Source organism: Ostreococcus lucimarinus, chromosome 7 (assembly GCF_000092065.1).
Source record: "Ostreococcus lucimarinus CCE9901 chromosome 7, complete sequence".
NCBI lineage: Eukaryota > Viridiplantae > Chlorophyta > Mamiellophyceae > Mamiellales > Bathycoccaceae > Ostreococcus > Ostreococcus sp. 'lucimarinus'.
In genome coordinates this window covers 306,058-323,461 of record NC_009361.1, presented here as the reverse complement: position 1 = coordinate 323,461, position 17,404 = coordinate 306,058, and the positions used below count along the sequence as shown (strand labels likewise).

Below are 17,404 nucleotides of genomic sequence, written 5' to 3'. Positions count from 1 at the left end.
CGTGTGCTGCAAGTAAACCGAGAGCATCAACGCGCAAACTCTTTGGAGCTTCAGGAAGAAGTAGAGCGTGCGCGATGACAGGGAACATCACGCCAAATATAGGTACCGGAAGTGGATCTGGATCATTGTCCTCCAAGGCTTCTTGTGCAAGCTCAATTGCTTGTCCCAAGATGCGACTCTCGAATCCAACCGTATGCATGTCCACCGATACAGGTTTACCGTTCAAGCCGATCTCAACGGGTGCGGGCGTCCCGTTTAAGCTCATTGCCCCCAACCGAATGGCTAAAGCTTCGGCTTGTCGTTCCCGTGGAAACGAAAGCATCATCGCTGCCCCTCTCGCCGCGGCGCAATACACGAGTGCCTCTACTGCTTTCAGAACCGTAGACTGTGGGATGATTTTCGACTTTAACAGTGGAAAGACGTTCGAATACGCAATATCGCACACACACGCACGCGCTTTATGCCCGAGACCTTCTAAAGTAGCAGTCAAGACCTCGAGTCCATCAACAAACTTGCGGACGACTTCCTTGACTCGCGATCGAACAGTGTCTTCTTCGGCTAGCTGCGCGCGTCGCGCTGCTTCTCGTGGATCAATCGCTTTCGTCGAAGGCTTTGAACTTGTCTTCTTTGCTCCAGCTGATGCCTGGCTCGGTCGTAAAGAGACCACATTCGATTCCTTCTTCGGTTGTTGCGTCGATGTCGAAACCGCAGGCTTGTTCGCGGGATCTGTGGAGAGCGAGCCCGGTGCTGTGTTGTAGATGAGTACATCCTTCGCACTCAGGGCGTCGTGTATCGATGTATCGAGCATCTCTAACGCACGGGGCACGATAGTGTCCAGAACAACACGTCCAGTCTCAGTGCCCAGTCTTGCAAACGACACGATTGCTCTACGCGCCGACGAACGTTCCATGCTGGACTCGCTGCGCAACCCCTTGTCACCCATAATGGTACTACACACGATCGCAGCGTCCTCGACGTCGATGTTATCCCCCACGAGCGATAAAATTGCGGACCACGCGCCTCCACGTCGGCCATCAGACGCTTTGACGAGCGGGTGATGTGCAAGTAAGAGCATTTCGCCGATCAAATCATTCGGAAGTGTCAGGGCTTGCTCGTCTTCATTGAACTCGCAATATGCTATCAGTGAAGCACCGGCGTATTGCGACGGGAACGTGTCGTCCATCATACCCTCCCACTTTCCAGCCTCGGCCCAAGCGAGCCAATGTCGCAGCCCTTGGATCATTTTGACGGATGGTTGTCCAACAGAAATTGCGCCTCGCACAGCCTCTCTCGCCGCCGCTCGTGTTCGTGAGTGAGCGTGCACAGTCAAAAAAGCAATCGCTTGAATCACCGAATCTACCAACCCCATCTTCGCCGCATGTGAGGCGTGGAAAGCCATGATGGACTGACCCGTCGCGGCAAGAATTTCAGTACTCTCGTCGTCCAAGCGTGTCATGGTCGCAGGCTCAAAGTACGCCGCGACAGAATCCCAAACCTTGTTCGTCTTCAGCGCTTCAGCAGTAGATGGGTCTTCTGCTGCAACGCGCAGAAGTATGTATAGTGAGCTTAAGCCCTCGGCACGTAGTGCTAGCTTACCACTGCCCGCCACCGCAATCGGAGACAAGTTGGCGACGACGCCTGATAGCCCTGCCGGAAGCGCAGAGTTTACGCGCAAAGCCTGTGCTACGCACTGAAATGTCGAGCAGCGCTCCGTCGTGTCCTTCGAAGCCTCCTTTACCAGACTAGCGAGCGATTCTGGGCATTCACTCGCATGACGAAGCCATGCAGTTAGAGCGCTGAGCGCTGCGGCTTTCGCTTCGAGTTGCTTTTCCACGGTCAGTTCCGCTGAGAGAACACCGATGGCGTCGGCGCTGAGCAACTCTCTCGCTTTGCGGTCGCTCAACTGCGAACAGGACGCAATCACAGCGTACAAACCGGTGCGAGCGGTCCACTCCTTCGGTCGAGGTCCTGAAGAAAACTCGCTCGTGCACGGCGCAAAAATGTGCTCCTTGACGACGCTCGCATCGGCAGAACCATTCACGAGGGCGCTTACGATCTCCAGAGCCATCGCGCGACGATCTTCGTTTGCGTGCTTCGCCAGAGGCAGTATTACCGGCCCCATTTCCGCGCACATGTTGCTCACGTCCGCGCTCAACGTCTTCAACGCGCCGAGAACGGCGGGCAAGACAGCTTCGGGACTGCGACGCAACTGTCGAACGGCTTTTGGGAGCAAGGTCTCGTTGAGTTCTTCGCTCGTAGCATTCGTCAAAATGGACGCAAACGACTCGCTCGACACTCCAACTTTGGCGACTTTCGCGTCGGCGCCAAGCACGACGGTACAAAACACCTCCAAAAGCGCCTTGCGGATCTCGGCTGGTCGCCGAGAAGTCGTTTTGGCCACGGCGAACGCTTCGTGCGCCAACGCGCACAGAACCGGATTCGTCCCACCACTACTTTGCACAAGCTCGATGTATCTATCCAAAACCACATCCCCCCCGTGCGCGAGCACCATCTGTTTAAACGCCTTAGCCGAGAACGCCTTGGCGCCCTTCGCTCGCAGCCTCGCGAGCGTCTCCAGCGACTTCGCCAACAACCCATCCTCGCTCTCCAACGTCATCGCGCTCATCACGGCGCACATCAATCGACTCGCGACGTAACACTCGTGTTCACTAAACCCTCCCTTTTCCACCGCTTTCCCGCACGCCGCGACGAAGACGCTTCGAAATCCCGCGTCTCTCCCGCTCGCGGCGCTCGTCGCCGTCTCCATCGCCTCCCGCACCTCCTTCACCCGCCATCGCGCGTCTCGCACGTGAGCAAATATTGACTTTATCAACGTTTGCACGTCATGCGTCGACGCCAGTCCTGTTCGTCGCGCCGCAGCGTCCGTCAGTCCACGCTCGCGAGGTCGCTTTCGACACATCCGACACATCGCGTGCTCGTCTTCGTCGACGTCGTTTTCTCGTCACCGCGCGCGCGCGCGCGCACCTTCGTCCGCGATAACGTCTGTGATGGTTTCCCACGCCGCGAGGACGGCGGCGCGCCGCCGGAGCGGCGGGACGGCGAACGGCGAGGCCATCTTTGCGGCGATCCCTGTATCGGGTTTTGAGGCAGTTTGTTTCGTTTCGGCGAGACGAGCGTCGGACGAGCTGAGACTACAAAGACGCGCTACTATACAGTGAGCTAAACCAAGCGCTAAGAATGACTAAGATGATACATCGCGCGTGACGGCGCGCGCGCCGAGGATCGCGCGCCGGCCCGCGGCGATTTTGTTTTTCGCGAATCCGCGACCCGCGCGCGGGCGCGCGTCGCGTCGCGTCGACGGCGCGCGCTGAAGATCGCGCGCGACCGTTAGCGATCGAATCGATTAATTAAATTTGATTCCGCGGCGGTATCACGACACAGACGCGCGCGCGCACGGCGACGCGACGCGAGCGATCGCGGAGACGGTCGCGAAAAGAGGCGGACGCGCGGGACGCGATGTCGAGCGACGCGGCGAGCGACGCGCTAAGGCCCGGATGGTCGGTCGGGCGTTTCCACGCGTTGCAGGGAATCAATTACGTGCTGTCGACGGCGTACGTGACGTACGCGGCGGTGGCGCGCGATCGAACGCGGCCGGCGGTCGTCGGGGCGATCGCGAACGATTTGGTGTTCAATTCGTTCGATGGGACGTGCCTGGCGCTGTGGGTGTACGTGTTCTCGTGCGTGCACGCGATTGGGTGGTCGTACGTGTGCACGGGGAGCGACGCGTACACGCATTACGCGACTGAAACGCAGCTGGCGTTCGTGACGCTTTATGGATTACGGTTGATGATGAAGATGCCGAACTGCGCGGTCGGAGCGCTCATGGTGTCCGTGGACGGTCTGGGCGCGTTGGGTAAATTTTGTTTGATTCGCGTGAGCCGCTTGGGCGTGGTGGACGTGCCGCCGGAGAAACGGGTCAGGTATTTCAAGATTCCCAAACCTCGATCAGCGTCGACGCTATTTATCATGCACGAACGTCTGGCTGTGCTATTTAGCATCTGTTACATCGGCGGGGCGATCTTCGTACTCGAGTTCGGTCGACACTTCTCCGCTTTGGCGAACATGCGCAATCCAAACACCATCGGTATGTGTTCCGCCGGTCTCTTCGTCACTGGCATTCTATCTCATTCGTGGATTCCTGCACTGCGGCAAGGTTCATTCGGCGCACTGTTCGTCATGATAGCGTCGAAGAGCCTTCTCGCGTTGATCATCATAACGCACGGATCACTGCCGGACTGGTTCAGGTTCTCTATCAACATGCCCTTCTTCACAATCATGACGGCCGCCCTGATGAACATTCTCTTTCACCACGCGTTTAACGGTCCCATTTTCGTCGGGCCGACTCGCAAAGGATTCCACATGTTTGGTGTCTCCCTGGCATCCATGGCGCATTTGTTCATACTGGGGAGTCTCCTGTACACAAATTTGTGGTACCAGGGCATCGCCACCGGTGTGATGATGCCAGAGTGGGGTCGCCTTCAGGTACCACTTTTGAAGGTCAACTTTCCAATCCTCCGCACCATCGCACGCCGCTTGTCAACTCTTTCTTTTCCCGTCCTGCGCTTACGGTTCAGCAAGGAACACGCGCTGCTGCGCGGCGACGCCGAGTTGGCTCGCATTTCAATGATGCAATACTCCATCGTGTTGCACGCGTTCGTGGGTATAAGCACCGCCGTGATTCGAAAGAGCGCATTTTCTGACCAACGAACGCTAAGAAGCGCCAGATTGATCTACGGCGTGATGGCAATGTCTGTTTCCTACACTCTCTGCGATCATTTTCTGGTGGCTCGTGCTATGTCCAATCCGTGGACGCGAAAGTTACATCACGCTCCCAGTGATTGGGTGGGGGTTGATTTCACTATCTGGCTCATCATGATGCTCTCAATCTACGCGTGCGTACGAGGCGCCGTTCACCTTTCCAGAAATCCGGATTCGAGCGGCCAGCGAACGGGTTTCACGAATTTGCGTGGACGCTGGCGCATGCTTGTGCTGAAGCATTTCGCTTTGCAACGGCAGGTAGAGAAGTGTGCATGGATAAATGGGGTCCTTGTCCTCTGCGCTATGCTTCCGATCGCTCTGCTAACGAGTGGTATACCGCATCCTGTGCCGCTTTCAGACACGTACTTGATCGCACCGAAGCCAGTTCCAAGAATGTCCGCAATCAGTCCTCTACTGTTATCTTTCGCTGCCCACAATCTCATGAACCCTTCTTTTCCAAAAGGAGTCGCACTCTCCATGAATACTTTTGCGCAGAGCACTATCACTTTGTGGTTTGTGATTATCTCACTCTATTACAAGGCGCTGACGGGCAAGAGTGATAAAGTTTCACGAACCCTCGTTCACATACTCTTAGGATGCCCGTTGCGCAGTTGTGACGCAAAGCGCTTCGAAAATGCATACCTAGAAAGCGTCGAGACTGATGTTCAAATCATCTTACTGTGCCTGGCTTGGCTTCGGGTGTACTTGCAGCACATTGCTCTCGTGAATACGCACGAAACGTCGAAGGAGGCGAGGTCGCGTTTTCATGCAATCCAGAAGACGACGAAGATGATGTGCACACTGGGTGCATTATCTCACATCTGGCATATTCTCATCAGGTTAGTGCGTATTATTGGCGCGGGCGCTCTTTCGAACTCGATGGTTGACCTCCTTCGTCGACGGCTCATGACTCTCTCCGCGTTTGAATCGGCTGACAGTATCATCGAGGATTCCTTTCACGTTGGATACTTCTGTCTCTTGACTCTCGCGCTGACACATTCAGTCCTTACAAGCGGCGTCTCGTCGTTTGGTCGATTCTTGAAACCTGTGATGAGAGTCGTCCGTGGAGTGTATTTCATGCACATGCTGGTGTTTGTTTCGCGGTTCTCGTGGCTTTGCGGTTACACCAGTACACCCTTGACGCTTTCGCTGTTCCTCCACACCATGGGTTGGACTTATGTCTGGTTCCAATTCGCCAAAGCCACTCAAAAGTTGATCCATTCGGTTAAAAACCGAGTGGTGATGCTCAGTACCGTCAAGGTAAGGTTCATTGCTGCACTATTTAAGCGGGGCATTGTGGTTCCGGATGAGATGAGTACGATGCGAAAGTCGAGTTTCGGTCGTATTTTGTCGAAGTCGCCATCCACCTCTCCAAGGCCATTGGTCGCGGTGGTGTCACAGTGGCAAAATCACTGGGTCAAGTGTTATAAAGCCGCTTTCGGAGATGAAATGTTCGACGCAGCCTCGAATTCCGAGTTTCCCATTCCAATGCCACCTCCCAATGCGTTTGGGTTGCTGGTGATGCAGTTGAAGATTGCTTTCATGTTCGTGTTTGGCACTCTGATGCAGAAAAGGCGCCCGACCCATCCAGTCGGTGTTGGTGCGATCGGGCAATTCACCGTCATCGAGAACAGTAAGGTGCCCAAAAATGCTTTCTTTACGAAGGGCAAGACGATGCCAATCATCTTGAGGCACTCGAACGCCGTCGGCGTGAAGCTCGCCGACTCGGAAATGTATGACGACGCATCTCTTGAGATTCGAGGTTGTGCGCTGAAGTTCTCAAATGCCGTCGACGAAAGTCCATTCGATCTGCACCTGAACACTGGTGAATTCGCTGGATTTTTCAACTTGGATTCGTTTCTTCCGTTCGTATTTCAAATGGCGACGTTTAACGACTCCGCTTACAAGGCATGGGGAATGAAGTATCCCACAGGCATTAAGGCTGGTATCGGCGGGGTGCGAAGGGCACCCGACTCGTACTGCGATTTACATTATTACTCGCAGACTTGTCGCGAATTCCATGCTTTGGATGGCAAAAAGCGATACTGCAAGTTCAGACTCGTTCCATACGGAGCTGGCCCTGGGACGGACGTCGGTCAAGAGCCGTTCTTGCCTGACGAGGCTGACCAGAACCTGATCGCAACGACACATATGATGAAATATCGTCGACTACCGAACGAGAAACGTTTGCCTGACTATCTGCGAAACGAGTTCTGCACCAAGGTGGCGGGCGAAGCCGTGAGGTACCGACTTCAAATCCAGTTATATGAGGCCACTTCTTCGGATACCGCGGAAATTTTCAACCCCAACAAAGCTTGGGGGACTGAATTTCTCGACGTTGGAGTCGTGAGACTTCACGCCGCACTCCCGCAACACTCGGTTGAGAATTTATCGTTCGGTATGAATCGTACTCCGGCTTGCATGCCTCTCACTCGACCAATCAACTCGCAAGACTATAACTCCTTGAACTGGACGCGTGCGGTGGTTTACGAGACGTCATATAAAATTCGCCGCGTTTTCACCCGCGGACGAAAAGACGTTTACGCTCCTGAAGCGTCAAAAAAGTATACGATCAAAGTTACGACGCATTCAATCGCTGGGTCTGGAATAGACGGTGATGTGGTGCTACAATTCGTCGGAACGCGTGGCGCTACGCCCAAAATCGTCCTGCATGATCTCGGTGACTCCTTCGCAACTGGAGCAATCAGCACGCACTTCGTGCACGCCGACGATATTGGAGAGCCAGCTTACGCCATTATTTCTCAAACCTCGAAAAGCTCTTGGAATTGCGGTCGGATAGATGTGACGTTCACTTCGCAAATTCCAACGAGTTTCACGTTGAATGTGTGGCGATACATTGGCCAAGGTGTCCGATTCGTTCTTCCGTGCTCCATTACGCCGACAACAAGCTTGGCTTGTCGCCAACTGATCGCCGATGCGACTGAACAGTACCTTTCGTTCATGAAGAAGGAATTCGATTGGTCGAATGGTTCGTACTTGCCAAATCATAGCACATATGACGACCACTCAAAGCTCCCCATCACGGAGCAATTCAGCTCAACAAAATACAAGGACTTCTTTGTCGATACTTTTGTGGGATTCGAAAATAAAGGCGTCGCCGAAATGATCAAGGACGAAGAAATTAAATCGCTGGATGACTACTATCGCCTTTACGCTTCTCTCCCCCCTGTTGCAATCATCAGAGACTGGCGTTCGGACGAGGAGTTTGGTCGTCAATTTATGAATGGAACACATCCAAATCAAGTGCGCAAAGTGTCTCAAATTCCAGCCAAGTTTCGCGTCACCGAAGAACATGTAAGAGGCGTTTTACCTCCAGGCAAAACGCTCGAAAGCGAGTTGGCAGCAGGGCACATATTCATGGTTGACTATGAAATCCTTGAGGATATCAAGCGCGGTCAAGGCTACTGCGTCGAGAACTCCATGGCTCTCTTCTTTGCGGACAAGAGCACGGCACTTCGCCCAATCTGCATCCAGCACTTTCAGTCTGGTGCTAGCGCGCCGGTATGGACTCCAAAAGATGGCGAGTACGAGTGGCTCCTCGCAAAAGCGCACTTAATGTGCTCTGACGGAAACGTACATCAGATGATATCGCACCTATTGGGCACGCACTTGCTCATGGAACCGTGGTCCGTCTGCGTCGAAAGAACTCTTCCAAGAAACCATCCTGTGTACCGGGTATTGCGTCCTCATCTCATCTACGTGATTGCCATCAATACCCTTGGGCGGTCGTTGTTAATATCTCCGGGAGGAGTTACTGATCGCGTCGTAGCAGTTGGCCAAGGAGGTCACATGGACTTGATGAGCAAAGCGTACCAGAGATTTAAGCTTGACGATTTGCACGTTCCGACCTCCTTTAAAAAACGTGGCGTGCTAAGTGAGGGAGATTTGAGAGGTTATCATCATCGTGACGACTCGTTGCGAGCATGGGCCTGTCTTCGTCGTTTCGCTAAAAGCATCTTCAAGCTGCACTACACGTCTGACGCGGAAGTTGCCGCCGATCCATACATACAGAGCATGATTCTTGAGATGCAAGGCTATGGATACCAAGGCACGGACAGAAGTCAGCACGGTGTGCCGGGTAGTATCGATTCAATCGATCAACTTGTTGATATCTGCACGTCAGTGATGTACACGTGCTCTTTTACTCACGCCGCAGTCAACTTCAGCCAGTGGGACTATTACTCTTATTGTCCAAATCGTCCGCTCATCATGCGCAAGCCTGCGCCGACGAAGAAGGTTCCGGTGACGGAAAAAGATGTTATCGACGCGCTGCCGAGCGTCGGTCAAGCGGCGCAGACGATGGCGACTGGCTGGACGCTTTCACAGTTCTCAAAAGAAGAGGTTTTTGTCGGACATTACATCACTGACATGATGATTACGCCGGCTGAAATCGCCGCTCTCCAAGATCTCCGTTCTGAGCTGCGTGCCATGGGACGCCAGATCGAAAACCGCAACGCAAAGCTTGGAGTAAAGGCATATCCTTACATGCACCCAGAACGCGTGCCGAGCAACATTGGTGTGTAAAGCCACTGTTGCGTCAAAATTCCAAAAATCGGTGGGTGAACCAACTCACCACGAGCAAGACTTCCCGCCGCGAGCCTGCGGCCTATTCGTAGTTTTGGATACATTCCCAACGATAGCGCGTTTATCGTGCGATAACGCGTTTGTCGCGCTACCAGTTTTACTATTTAAGCAAAAGCACAACGTTCAAACAAGCACTTCCCAAACCCGCTCAACGGCCAACCGAACACCGCGACGCGTTCGTCTCGACCCGACGACGCGCGTTCGATACGCACGCGTAAATGTTCGCATGGACGTATGATCTCCCGCTCGGTGCGTACGCGTTCGGTGGGACCGTGCGCGAGGCGAGCGAGCAGCGAACGCAAAAGATTGCCGTGATTGTCATCGGGTACGTGCTCGAGATTTTCCTCGTCTTGGGCTACGCTCGAGCGGGCAAGAAGCGCATGCATCCTAAATTTAGACTGAATCGTCGACGAGCGAGGCGCCTGTTGGTGCACGTGGCCTTCGGAACGATGGAGCTGACGTTGGGCGCGCGAGCGTTGCTGGTCGGCGGCGGCGCGAGGGGTACGATGCGCGCGAGCGCGGCGTGCGTGTTGGTGATCGCGCTCACGGCGATGCTTCAAATCGACGCATCGTTTGGGACACCGTCTATTATAACTCCTGCATTGCACATTATAAACACCGCGCACATCGAAAAAGCGTTTCGAGTGCTGATTGGAGCCGGCGCGCTTTCGTCAGACTCGAGCGGCGCCGTATTGGAAAATTTCATCGACCAGCTCGTTCTCGCGCAGGGGTTCGTGTATTCCAGAATGTTTATATTTGCGTTCACGAATGTTCCGGGTATTAAGGAGCACCGGTACACGACAGGGGCAACTCTTGCACTGTTTTTAGTCATACCAGCAGTGTACGGTCCCGTGGGTGCCCTCATTGCCATAGTCATCATTGCCGCGTATTCCAACGCGTGCGGATCCGAGGAAAGCGGAAAAGAACGCAATTTTGCAGCTATCTGTGGTAGAGTGAATTCGTTGGTACGTTTGCGAATCGGTAAGACGCCGTTACGGACAGCTTTTGATGTGCTGGATAAGGATGGTAATGGCACGTTAGATGGGAGCGAGCTCCGTGAGCAATTGTTCACGTGGGGCGTCGACGCACGAGACATAAAAGAGCTTTTCGAGCGCATCGATATCTCGAATCGCGGATCACTCTCCTTTGAGGAAATTCTGAATGACACGGCGGGGCAAGCGATGCTTGAATACATCAGCGTTCTACTACATGACAATGAATCGCTCGATGGCGCGCCGCATTCGTCTTCACGAGCATCGAAATTAGCGTAATTAATAGTCATAGCATATTCATATGTATTGTATCAAGCATCCTTTTCGAAGTCGCACAAGGTTCCAGAATGCTATGGCAAAAGTGCACAAACGGCTTTTGTATAGCAACCGGTGTGCGAACACTTCTTGACCGTTTTCAGTTGATGTAAAGAGTAGTAAGTCGCAGAAAGTTTTTAATTAAGTCCATTGCTCACGGACTATTCTTGCTTCAGGCCGGTTGTCCAGTTTACCTGACCTTGGCCGTTATTTCTCAAGTAAGCCACACTGGCACGAGCCATTCGGGTGAGTGTGAAGAGAAATAAGAGCATCATCGCGGTGAAAGAGTACAGTTCCATGACGGCGATCAAAACGAAAAACCAGTTGTCACTGCTGGTAGACTTAACTTGCGATCGGAAGCGCAAGAGCGAGGCGATAACGTTCGGTGTAGTAAAACGCTCGCCGCTATGCAAGAGAATTTTCGCACACCAAAAGTACACCCATCGACTGGTCATCGAGTGCTTCCATACGACAGTGATGAATTGATGCAGCTTGTAATCCAGCTGAACAACGCGGTCGAGAGCCAGCACGGCGTAACCGTTCGCCATAATAATTATGCTCACGATGATATCGACGTGATGCATCTTGATAGTTTCTCGCACGTCGAGTTTGTGTAGAGGGGGAAGTCCAAACATGGCTGTGAGTTTGGCATCTGGCATGGGCACGCCCGTACTGACGGCCATCATCCACAGCCCAGAAAACAAAATTGATACCATTCCATGACGCATGCACTTGGTAAAGAAGCCCATGGAAGCAGTCGCATACGGCTTAAATTCGGGAATACTGAGATGCTTGAGAAGCGCGTACGTGATGAGTGGAACACCGAAAATAGTCAGATGACCAGTACCAACGAAGAAGAGCCAATCCAGCATACGATGTGTCGCCCAGCTTGGGGCCCAACCATTCGTGTACCAGGTTGGATGAAAGATGGTTCCACCACCAAGGGCGACGATGATGTAAATAACAACAAAAAAGTTGTAAATCTGGGCGGGCAGTTGAATTGAGAGAACTTTTGAGATCCACAAACCGCCGTCGTCCATATAGTTCAATGAGTACGCGATAAAAGTGGCGTATGCAACCGCTATCATCGTTTGCCCGTGATTCTTCGCGTGGATGATCTGGTGTCCCGGAATCCAAGGCTCGAAGTAATGCGTAGACATGGTAGATCTAGATGCCCCCTTGATGGCATCGATGCGAGGAATTCCTGAATTCGACGCCGTGATCCAAATTGCGCTGAAAATCAGACCAAACGCACAGTGCCAAAAGATGGTTCGCATCATCTCCTTGCGGTTCGAAGTGCGACTCGCGCGCGATTGAGAATCTTCTACGCGGATAAACCAGGCGCGAACTGGATTCCAGTAAAATACCCCCGTCAGCGCTATCGCCATGGACACAACGCTGAACCCAGCTCGGCAAAAGTAGTACGCATATTTAAGAATTACGTCCGTTCCCGCGCCCTTTACCGCGCTGGCCGTGTAACCGGCCGCGGTCCAGAACGGATGCCACGCCGTTGGCGTTTTTCGACTCGCCATGATCATCATGCACGCGATCATTCGCGTCGAGAAGAACTGGTACAATCTCGCCAGCGACGAGCACCACGAAACGGGCGCGCCGACGACGGCGAGGTCGTCCAGCCAAATAGCGAACACCGCTCCGAATGTCACGTACGTGAACATTTGATGTATCAATCGCAATTCAAAGTCCACCGTACCGTCGCTCGCGCCGCCCGGGATGATTCCCAGCACCGCGAGTTCGTACCACGTAAACGTCGCCGCGATTTGAATCAGGTACCCGCACACCGCTCCAATCTTCGCCGTCTCTCCGCAATCCCCGCGTCCTCGGCTCCACAGCGTCATCGTCCGCGCGTACCGTATCGGCGTCACCAGCTCACACGCCGCGTTCGCGAGCGTAAACGCGATCAGCGCGTTCGCCATGGTTCACCGTCGACCGTCGATGCGCAATCGCAATTCAACGAATCGCGCGACGCGAATTCGATTCGTCGCGCCGGCGCGCGTCGCGCCGTCGCGCCGTTCGATCGAGCGGTCGCGTCGTTCGCGTCGTCGCGCCGTTCGATCGAGCGGTCGCGTCGTTCGCTTCGTTCGCTTCGTTCGCGCGCACGCGTGACGTCGCGCCCGATCAATGCCGGCGAGTTCGTTGAATTGGTGACGCGGACGCCGAATGTCGATTTCGGGCGAGAGGGGGTCAGTCTGAAACTTGCTACACCAAAGTCTGAAAGTTGCTACAACTTGTAGCAAAAATTGGCTGAAAGTTCAGAAACTTGTAGCAAAAAAAGTCTGAAAAACATGTAGCAGATTTCAGCATCACCGGAGACGTAGCAAGTTTCAGACTTTCTGCGTGCAAATTGTCTGAAAGTTGCTACAAGTTGTAGCAAAAATTGGCTGAAAGTTCAGAAACTTGTAGCAAAAAAAGTCTGAAAAACATGTAGCAGATTTCAGCATCACCGGAGACGTAGCAAGTTTCAGACTTTCTGCGTGCAAATTGTCTGAAAGTTGCTACAAGTTGTAGCAAAAATTGGCTGAAAGTTCAGAAACTTGTAGCAAAAAAAGTCTGAAAAACATGTAGCAGATTTCAGCATCACCGACCCCTACCGTTAGAGGCGAGAGGCGAAGCCGCGGATGGTCGTTCGTGAGATTACGATCACAAGCCGCGGGACGACGAACGCGACGCGCGCGATGTCGACGTCGCGGCGAGGCTCGAAGGCGACGAGCGACGCCGAGATCTGGCCCGGGTGCCTGCGCGACGCGAGCGGATTCCACGAAAAGTTGGAATCGCTGACGTACGACCGAGGATGCCGCGGCATGGGACCGATTCGATTCTACGCCCGTTGGTTGACGAATTTCGAACCGTTCCTCGGCGTGTGGTCGGCGCTGGTCGGCGCGTACGCGCGCATCCAGCCCATGCGCTCGGCGCCGGATTCGGCGTCCGTTTTGAAGGCGTCGGACTCGACGTCGACGTCGGTCGCGTTCATGGCCATGTAATGACCCTCACTCAACTCGACGACGACCGGGGCGTCTTCTTCGGCGTCGACGACGCTCGAGTCCGCGAGCTTCGCCTCGCGAGCTTCCTCGATGAGGTCGACGTCGAATTTCTCGCGCACGCCGCGAGCGAGCGCGGCGAGCTTGCTCGAAATCGCGTCCAGCGTCGATTCGACATCCATGTCCGTGACTTCTCGCTTCGGGGTGTCGTCGACGTCGATGCGCATCAGTGCTACCATGCACGGCCGCAAGAAGTTGTCCTCGGTGTAATCGTCCACGAAAAAGTCTTCGCCCGCGCGCGCGAGCTGCGCATCGAGCGCGTCGACAAACCCGAGGTAAAGCTCCGGATAGTCGAACACCGCCGTCTCCGCGCACGAGCACACCACGTGCGCGAGATGTTTCCACTGCTCCAACGCCGCCATGGAGGACAGCCCCATCAAGAGAACGAAGGCGAGTTGAAACTCTCCCAACAACCCGCGCCAGCCGTCGTCGCCGAAGCACGCCACCGCGTGCGCCAGCCGCGCGTTCGCATCGATATTTATCGCCGACACCTCCGCCGGCGTCATTCCACTCGGCCTTTTCCGCACCGCATTCACCGTAAACGTCGGCGCGCGCTGTATGTTATCGAAATACGGCACCACTCCTCCCCGTTCGTCGCCGCGCGTCTCCGCCTCCGGGTCGCCCGCCACCACGCGCGTCCCGCAATCCACCCCACACCTCCGCAAGCTGTCCCGCGTGATCCATCCGCTCAATCCCATCCATCGCGTCTCGACCTCGGTCGGATACCACGCTAACCCTCCATCGAACGCTCGTCCTTCCCGCGTCGCCGCGCGCGCGCGCTCCGCGTCCTCCGCGCTCATCCCCTCTCCCTCCCCCAGCGTCTCCACCGCGGCGTCCCACCTCCGGATCTCCACGCTTCCCGGCGCGGCGTCGATGAACTCTCCCACGCGTTCGCCCGCGCCTCGCTCGTTCGCGTCGCGCACGGCGACGAAGTGCAATCCACGCGTCAGCGCCTTGACGCCCGCGAAGCGTTCGTCGCACGTCCACTCCGCCGTGTCCAGCGCGAACGTCGCCCCGCGCGGGACGTCGACGGCGACGTAGTACCCGCGTCGATCGAGCTCGGCGACGCGCGCGTCGCTCGACATGGCGCGTCGCGCGGGGCGAAGTGCGGCCCGGCGCGCGCGGCGCCGCACACGACGACGCTCGACGCCGCGCGCGACGCCGACGCGCGGGATGGCGACGGGCGCCGCGCGCGCGCCTCGCGCGTCGATCGCGCGCGTCGCCGACGCGCGCGGCGCGCGGCGCGAGCGACGCTCGCGGCGGAATCTCGACGCCGAGCGACGACGTCGACGCGGCGTCGCGCGCGGGAGCGTCGCGGACGACGCGCTCGATCGCGCGCGCGCGACGGCGCTCGAAGCGACGGCGACGATCGATCTCGCGAGCGCGGAGGGCGCGGGACGACGCGCGATGGAGGCGGCGCGCGCGGCGGGGGCGAGCGCGGACGCGGCGGAGGCGGCGGCGAGCGCGGCGACGTGGGACGCGCTGGAACGCGCGGCGCGGACGGCGATGGCGGCGTTTGATTCGGTCGTCGACGGTGGTGGGATCGATGTGATGTCGACACTGGTGAAGGCGCTGACGGACGCGTTCGAGGGACTGCCGGCGATCGATCGGGAAAGGTTTACGACGGACGGCGCGGCGTTCTTCGAGTCGCTGCCGAACGAGGCGAGCGAGCTCGCGAACGAGGCGGCGAGGCGCGCGGGGTCGATCGCGGTGAACGGAGGAGGTGCGGATTTTACCACCGGCGCTGGATTGATCGCCGGTCTCGCGGCGTTGGCGATGGTCGCGTCGCGACCGAAGAAAGGGAACGGCATGGACGAGTGGGCGGCGCTCGCGAGCCAAGAGGGCGACGTGGAGCCGGCTGAGTTGAGGCGGTACGACCCAGCGGCGACGCGCAAGTATTTCTCGACCAGACCGATCACGTTGTTGAAGCGTGGGATTCGATCATTCATCTTGCTCGGCGGTTTCAGCGCTAAGCTTTGGTTGGATCGGAAGACGCGAGGCGAGAACACGAGCGACGCGAAGCGCAAGGAAATCAACACCAAGCGCGCGACGCAGCTGCGTAACCTGCTCGTCTCACTCGGACCAACGTACGTCAAACTCGGTCAAGTTTTGAGTAGTCGTGCCGATTTGCTACCGGCCGAGTACATCGAAGAGTTGCGCGTGCTGCAAGATAGAGTGCCGCCCTTTGACGACGACTTGGCGCGAAGAATTTTGGATCGCGAGCTCGGACCCACCGCTGACCGGCTGTCGCTCGGCTCAACGCCCATCGCAAGCGCGAGCTTGGGACAGGTGTACAGAGGGACTTGGCGAAACGACGAGGGTCAATTAGAAGAGGTGGCGGTGAAAGTTCAACGCCCCGGGGCGCTTGTCGCCATCAGCCTCGACGTCGGCATCATTCGTTCTTTTGCCGAGCCGTGGCGAAAGTGGAACAACTTGAACTCCGACCTCGAAGGTCTGGTCGACGAGTGGGGGCGACGATTCATCGCTGAGCTTGACTATGAAGCTGAGGCGACGAATGGTGAGAACTTTGCGAAAGCCATGGCGTCGCGCTCCGATTTGGGAGGTGTCGTCACGGCGGCGCCCGTCTTTCGTCAGGCCTCGACTCGTCGTGTGCTCACCACGGGTTGGATAGAGGGCGTGCGTCTGCAAGACAGCAAGGCGGACGATACGGCGCAACTCTGCGCTGTCGCGCTCACATCGTACCTGGCGATGCTCTTGGATCTCGGTTACCTGCACGCCGATCCGCATCCGGGCAACCTGCTGCGTACGAATGACGGCAAGCTGTGCATTCTTGACTGGGGTCTCGTCACGCCAGTATCCAAGGATTTATCGGCGGCTATTTTGCGCTTCATCGCGCACTTGGTGAGCAAGGATTTCGAAGCCGTACCGGGTGATTTGGACGCGATGGGTTTCATCCCGTCTGGTAAACGAGAAGCGATGGAGGATTCAGGTGTCGCTCGAGCGCTTGGCTTGTTATTCTCTGCCCTCGCTCGCGGTGGCGGGGCGCAAGGTTTCCGCGACGAACTCGGTCTTCCGGACGAAGAGCGCATTAAAGAGATTCGCAAAGAGTTAAAGGGCGTCAAAGATCCCAAGGCGCGTCGCGACGCCTTCTTGGAAGCCGCGGGCACGGATAGCAAGGTGGCGCAGTTGACGAAGGATTTGGAAGGTGTCCAGGAAAAGTACGGAAATATTTTTCAGATTCCAGCCTATTTCGGCTACATTCTCCGTGCGTTCTCCGTCCTCGAGGGCATCGGGCTGTCTTCCGACAAAAACTATTCAATCGCGAACGAGTGCTATCCGTACGTCGCTCGTCGATTGTTGACGGACAAGTCACCCGAGACTCGACGTGCTTTGGAACAGCTCTTGTACGGCAAGGAAAGCGGCGAACACGCCGTTCTGAGTGTTAATCGCGTTCGGCAACTCTCTACCGCGTTCGGAAGCTACACATCGATCACGAGCCGCGCCAAGCCTTCGACGGAGCCTGAAAAGGCTGGAGGCGCGCACAAGAAGATTTCGAGCAGCACCCGCGAAGCGTTGAAACTAGCGTTTGATCCCACGGGCGGGCCGATTCAAGACATTGCGCTACGAGAGCTCGGTCGCTACGCCGGGGCGCTCGCGTCCACGACAGCGTCGTCGGCGTTATCGGCTCCTCTCTCC

General features: G+C 56.1%; 5 protein-coding genes across 5 annotated transcripts; 3 read left to right on the top strand and 2 right to left on the bottom strand.

Annotated features, from left to right (window-relative positions):
- The first annotated feature begins 6,180 nt into the window (after positions 1 to 6,180).
- Positions 6,181 to 9,480, top strand: OSTLU_46073 (predicted protein). Its single transcript, XM_001418864.1, has one exon. It carries the CDS (start codon positions 6,229 to 6,231, stop codon positions 9,322 to 9,324), a length of 3,096 nt encoding a protein of 1,031 aa, XP_001418901.1. The 5' UTR covers positions 6,181 to 6,228; the 3' UTR covers positions 9,325 to 9,480.
- A 65-nt stretch (positions 9,481 to 9,545) lies between these two features.
- On the top strand, positions 9,546 to 10,666 carry OSTLU_32593 (predicted protein). Its single transcript, XM_001418863.1, has one exon. It carries the CDS (start codon positions 9,603 to 9,605, stop codon positions 10,653 to 10,655), a length of 1,053 nt encoding a protein of 350 aa, XP_001418900.1. The 5' UTR covers positions 9,546 to 9,602; the 3' UTR covers positions 10,656 to 10,666.
- Positions 10,658 to 12,832, bottom strand: OSTLU_32592 (predicted protein). The gene has a single exon (XM_001418632.1). It carries the CDS (start codon positions 12,623 to 12,625, stop codon positions 10,853 to 10,855), a length of 1,773 nt encoding a protein of 590 aa, XP_001418669.1. The 5' UTR covers positions 12,626 to 12,832; the 3' UTR covers positions 10,658 to 10,852.
- Positions 12,833 to 13,527: 695 nt separating this feature from the next.
- Positions 13,528 to 14,832, bottom strand: OSTLU_32591 (predicted protein; the record flags this gene model as incomplete). Its single annotated transcript, XM_001418631.1, has 1 exon — positions 13,528 to 14,832. The coding sequence occupies one exon, from the start codon at positions 14,830 to 14,832 to the stop codon at positions 13,528 to 13,530; it is 1,305 nt and encodes a 434-aa protein (XP_001418668.1).
- A 724-nt stretch (positions 14,833 to 15,556) lies between these two features.
- On the top strand, positions 15,557 to 17,125 carry OSTLU_35349 (predicted protein; the record flags this gene model as incomplete). Its single annotated transcript, XM_001418862.1, has 2 exons — positions 15,557 to 16,670; positions 16,815 to 17,125. Coding segments are annotated over 2 exons (1,425 nt in total), but the record flags the coding sequence as incomplete, so codon positions are not given.
- Between the last annotated feature and the right edge of the window lie 279 nt (positions 17,126 to 17,404).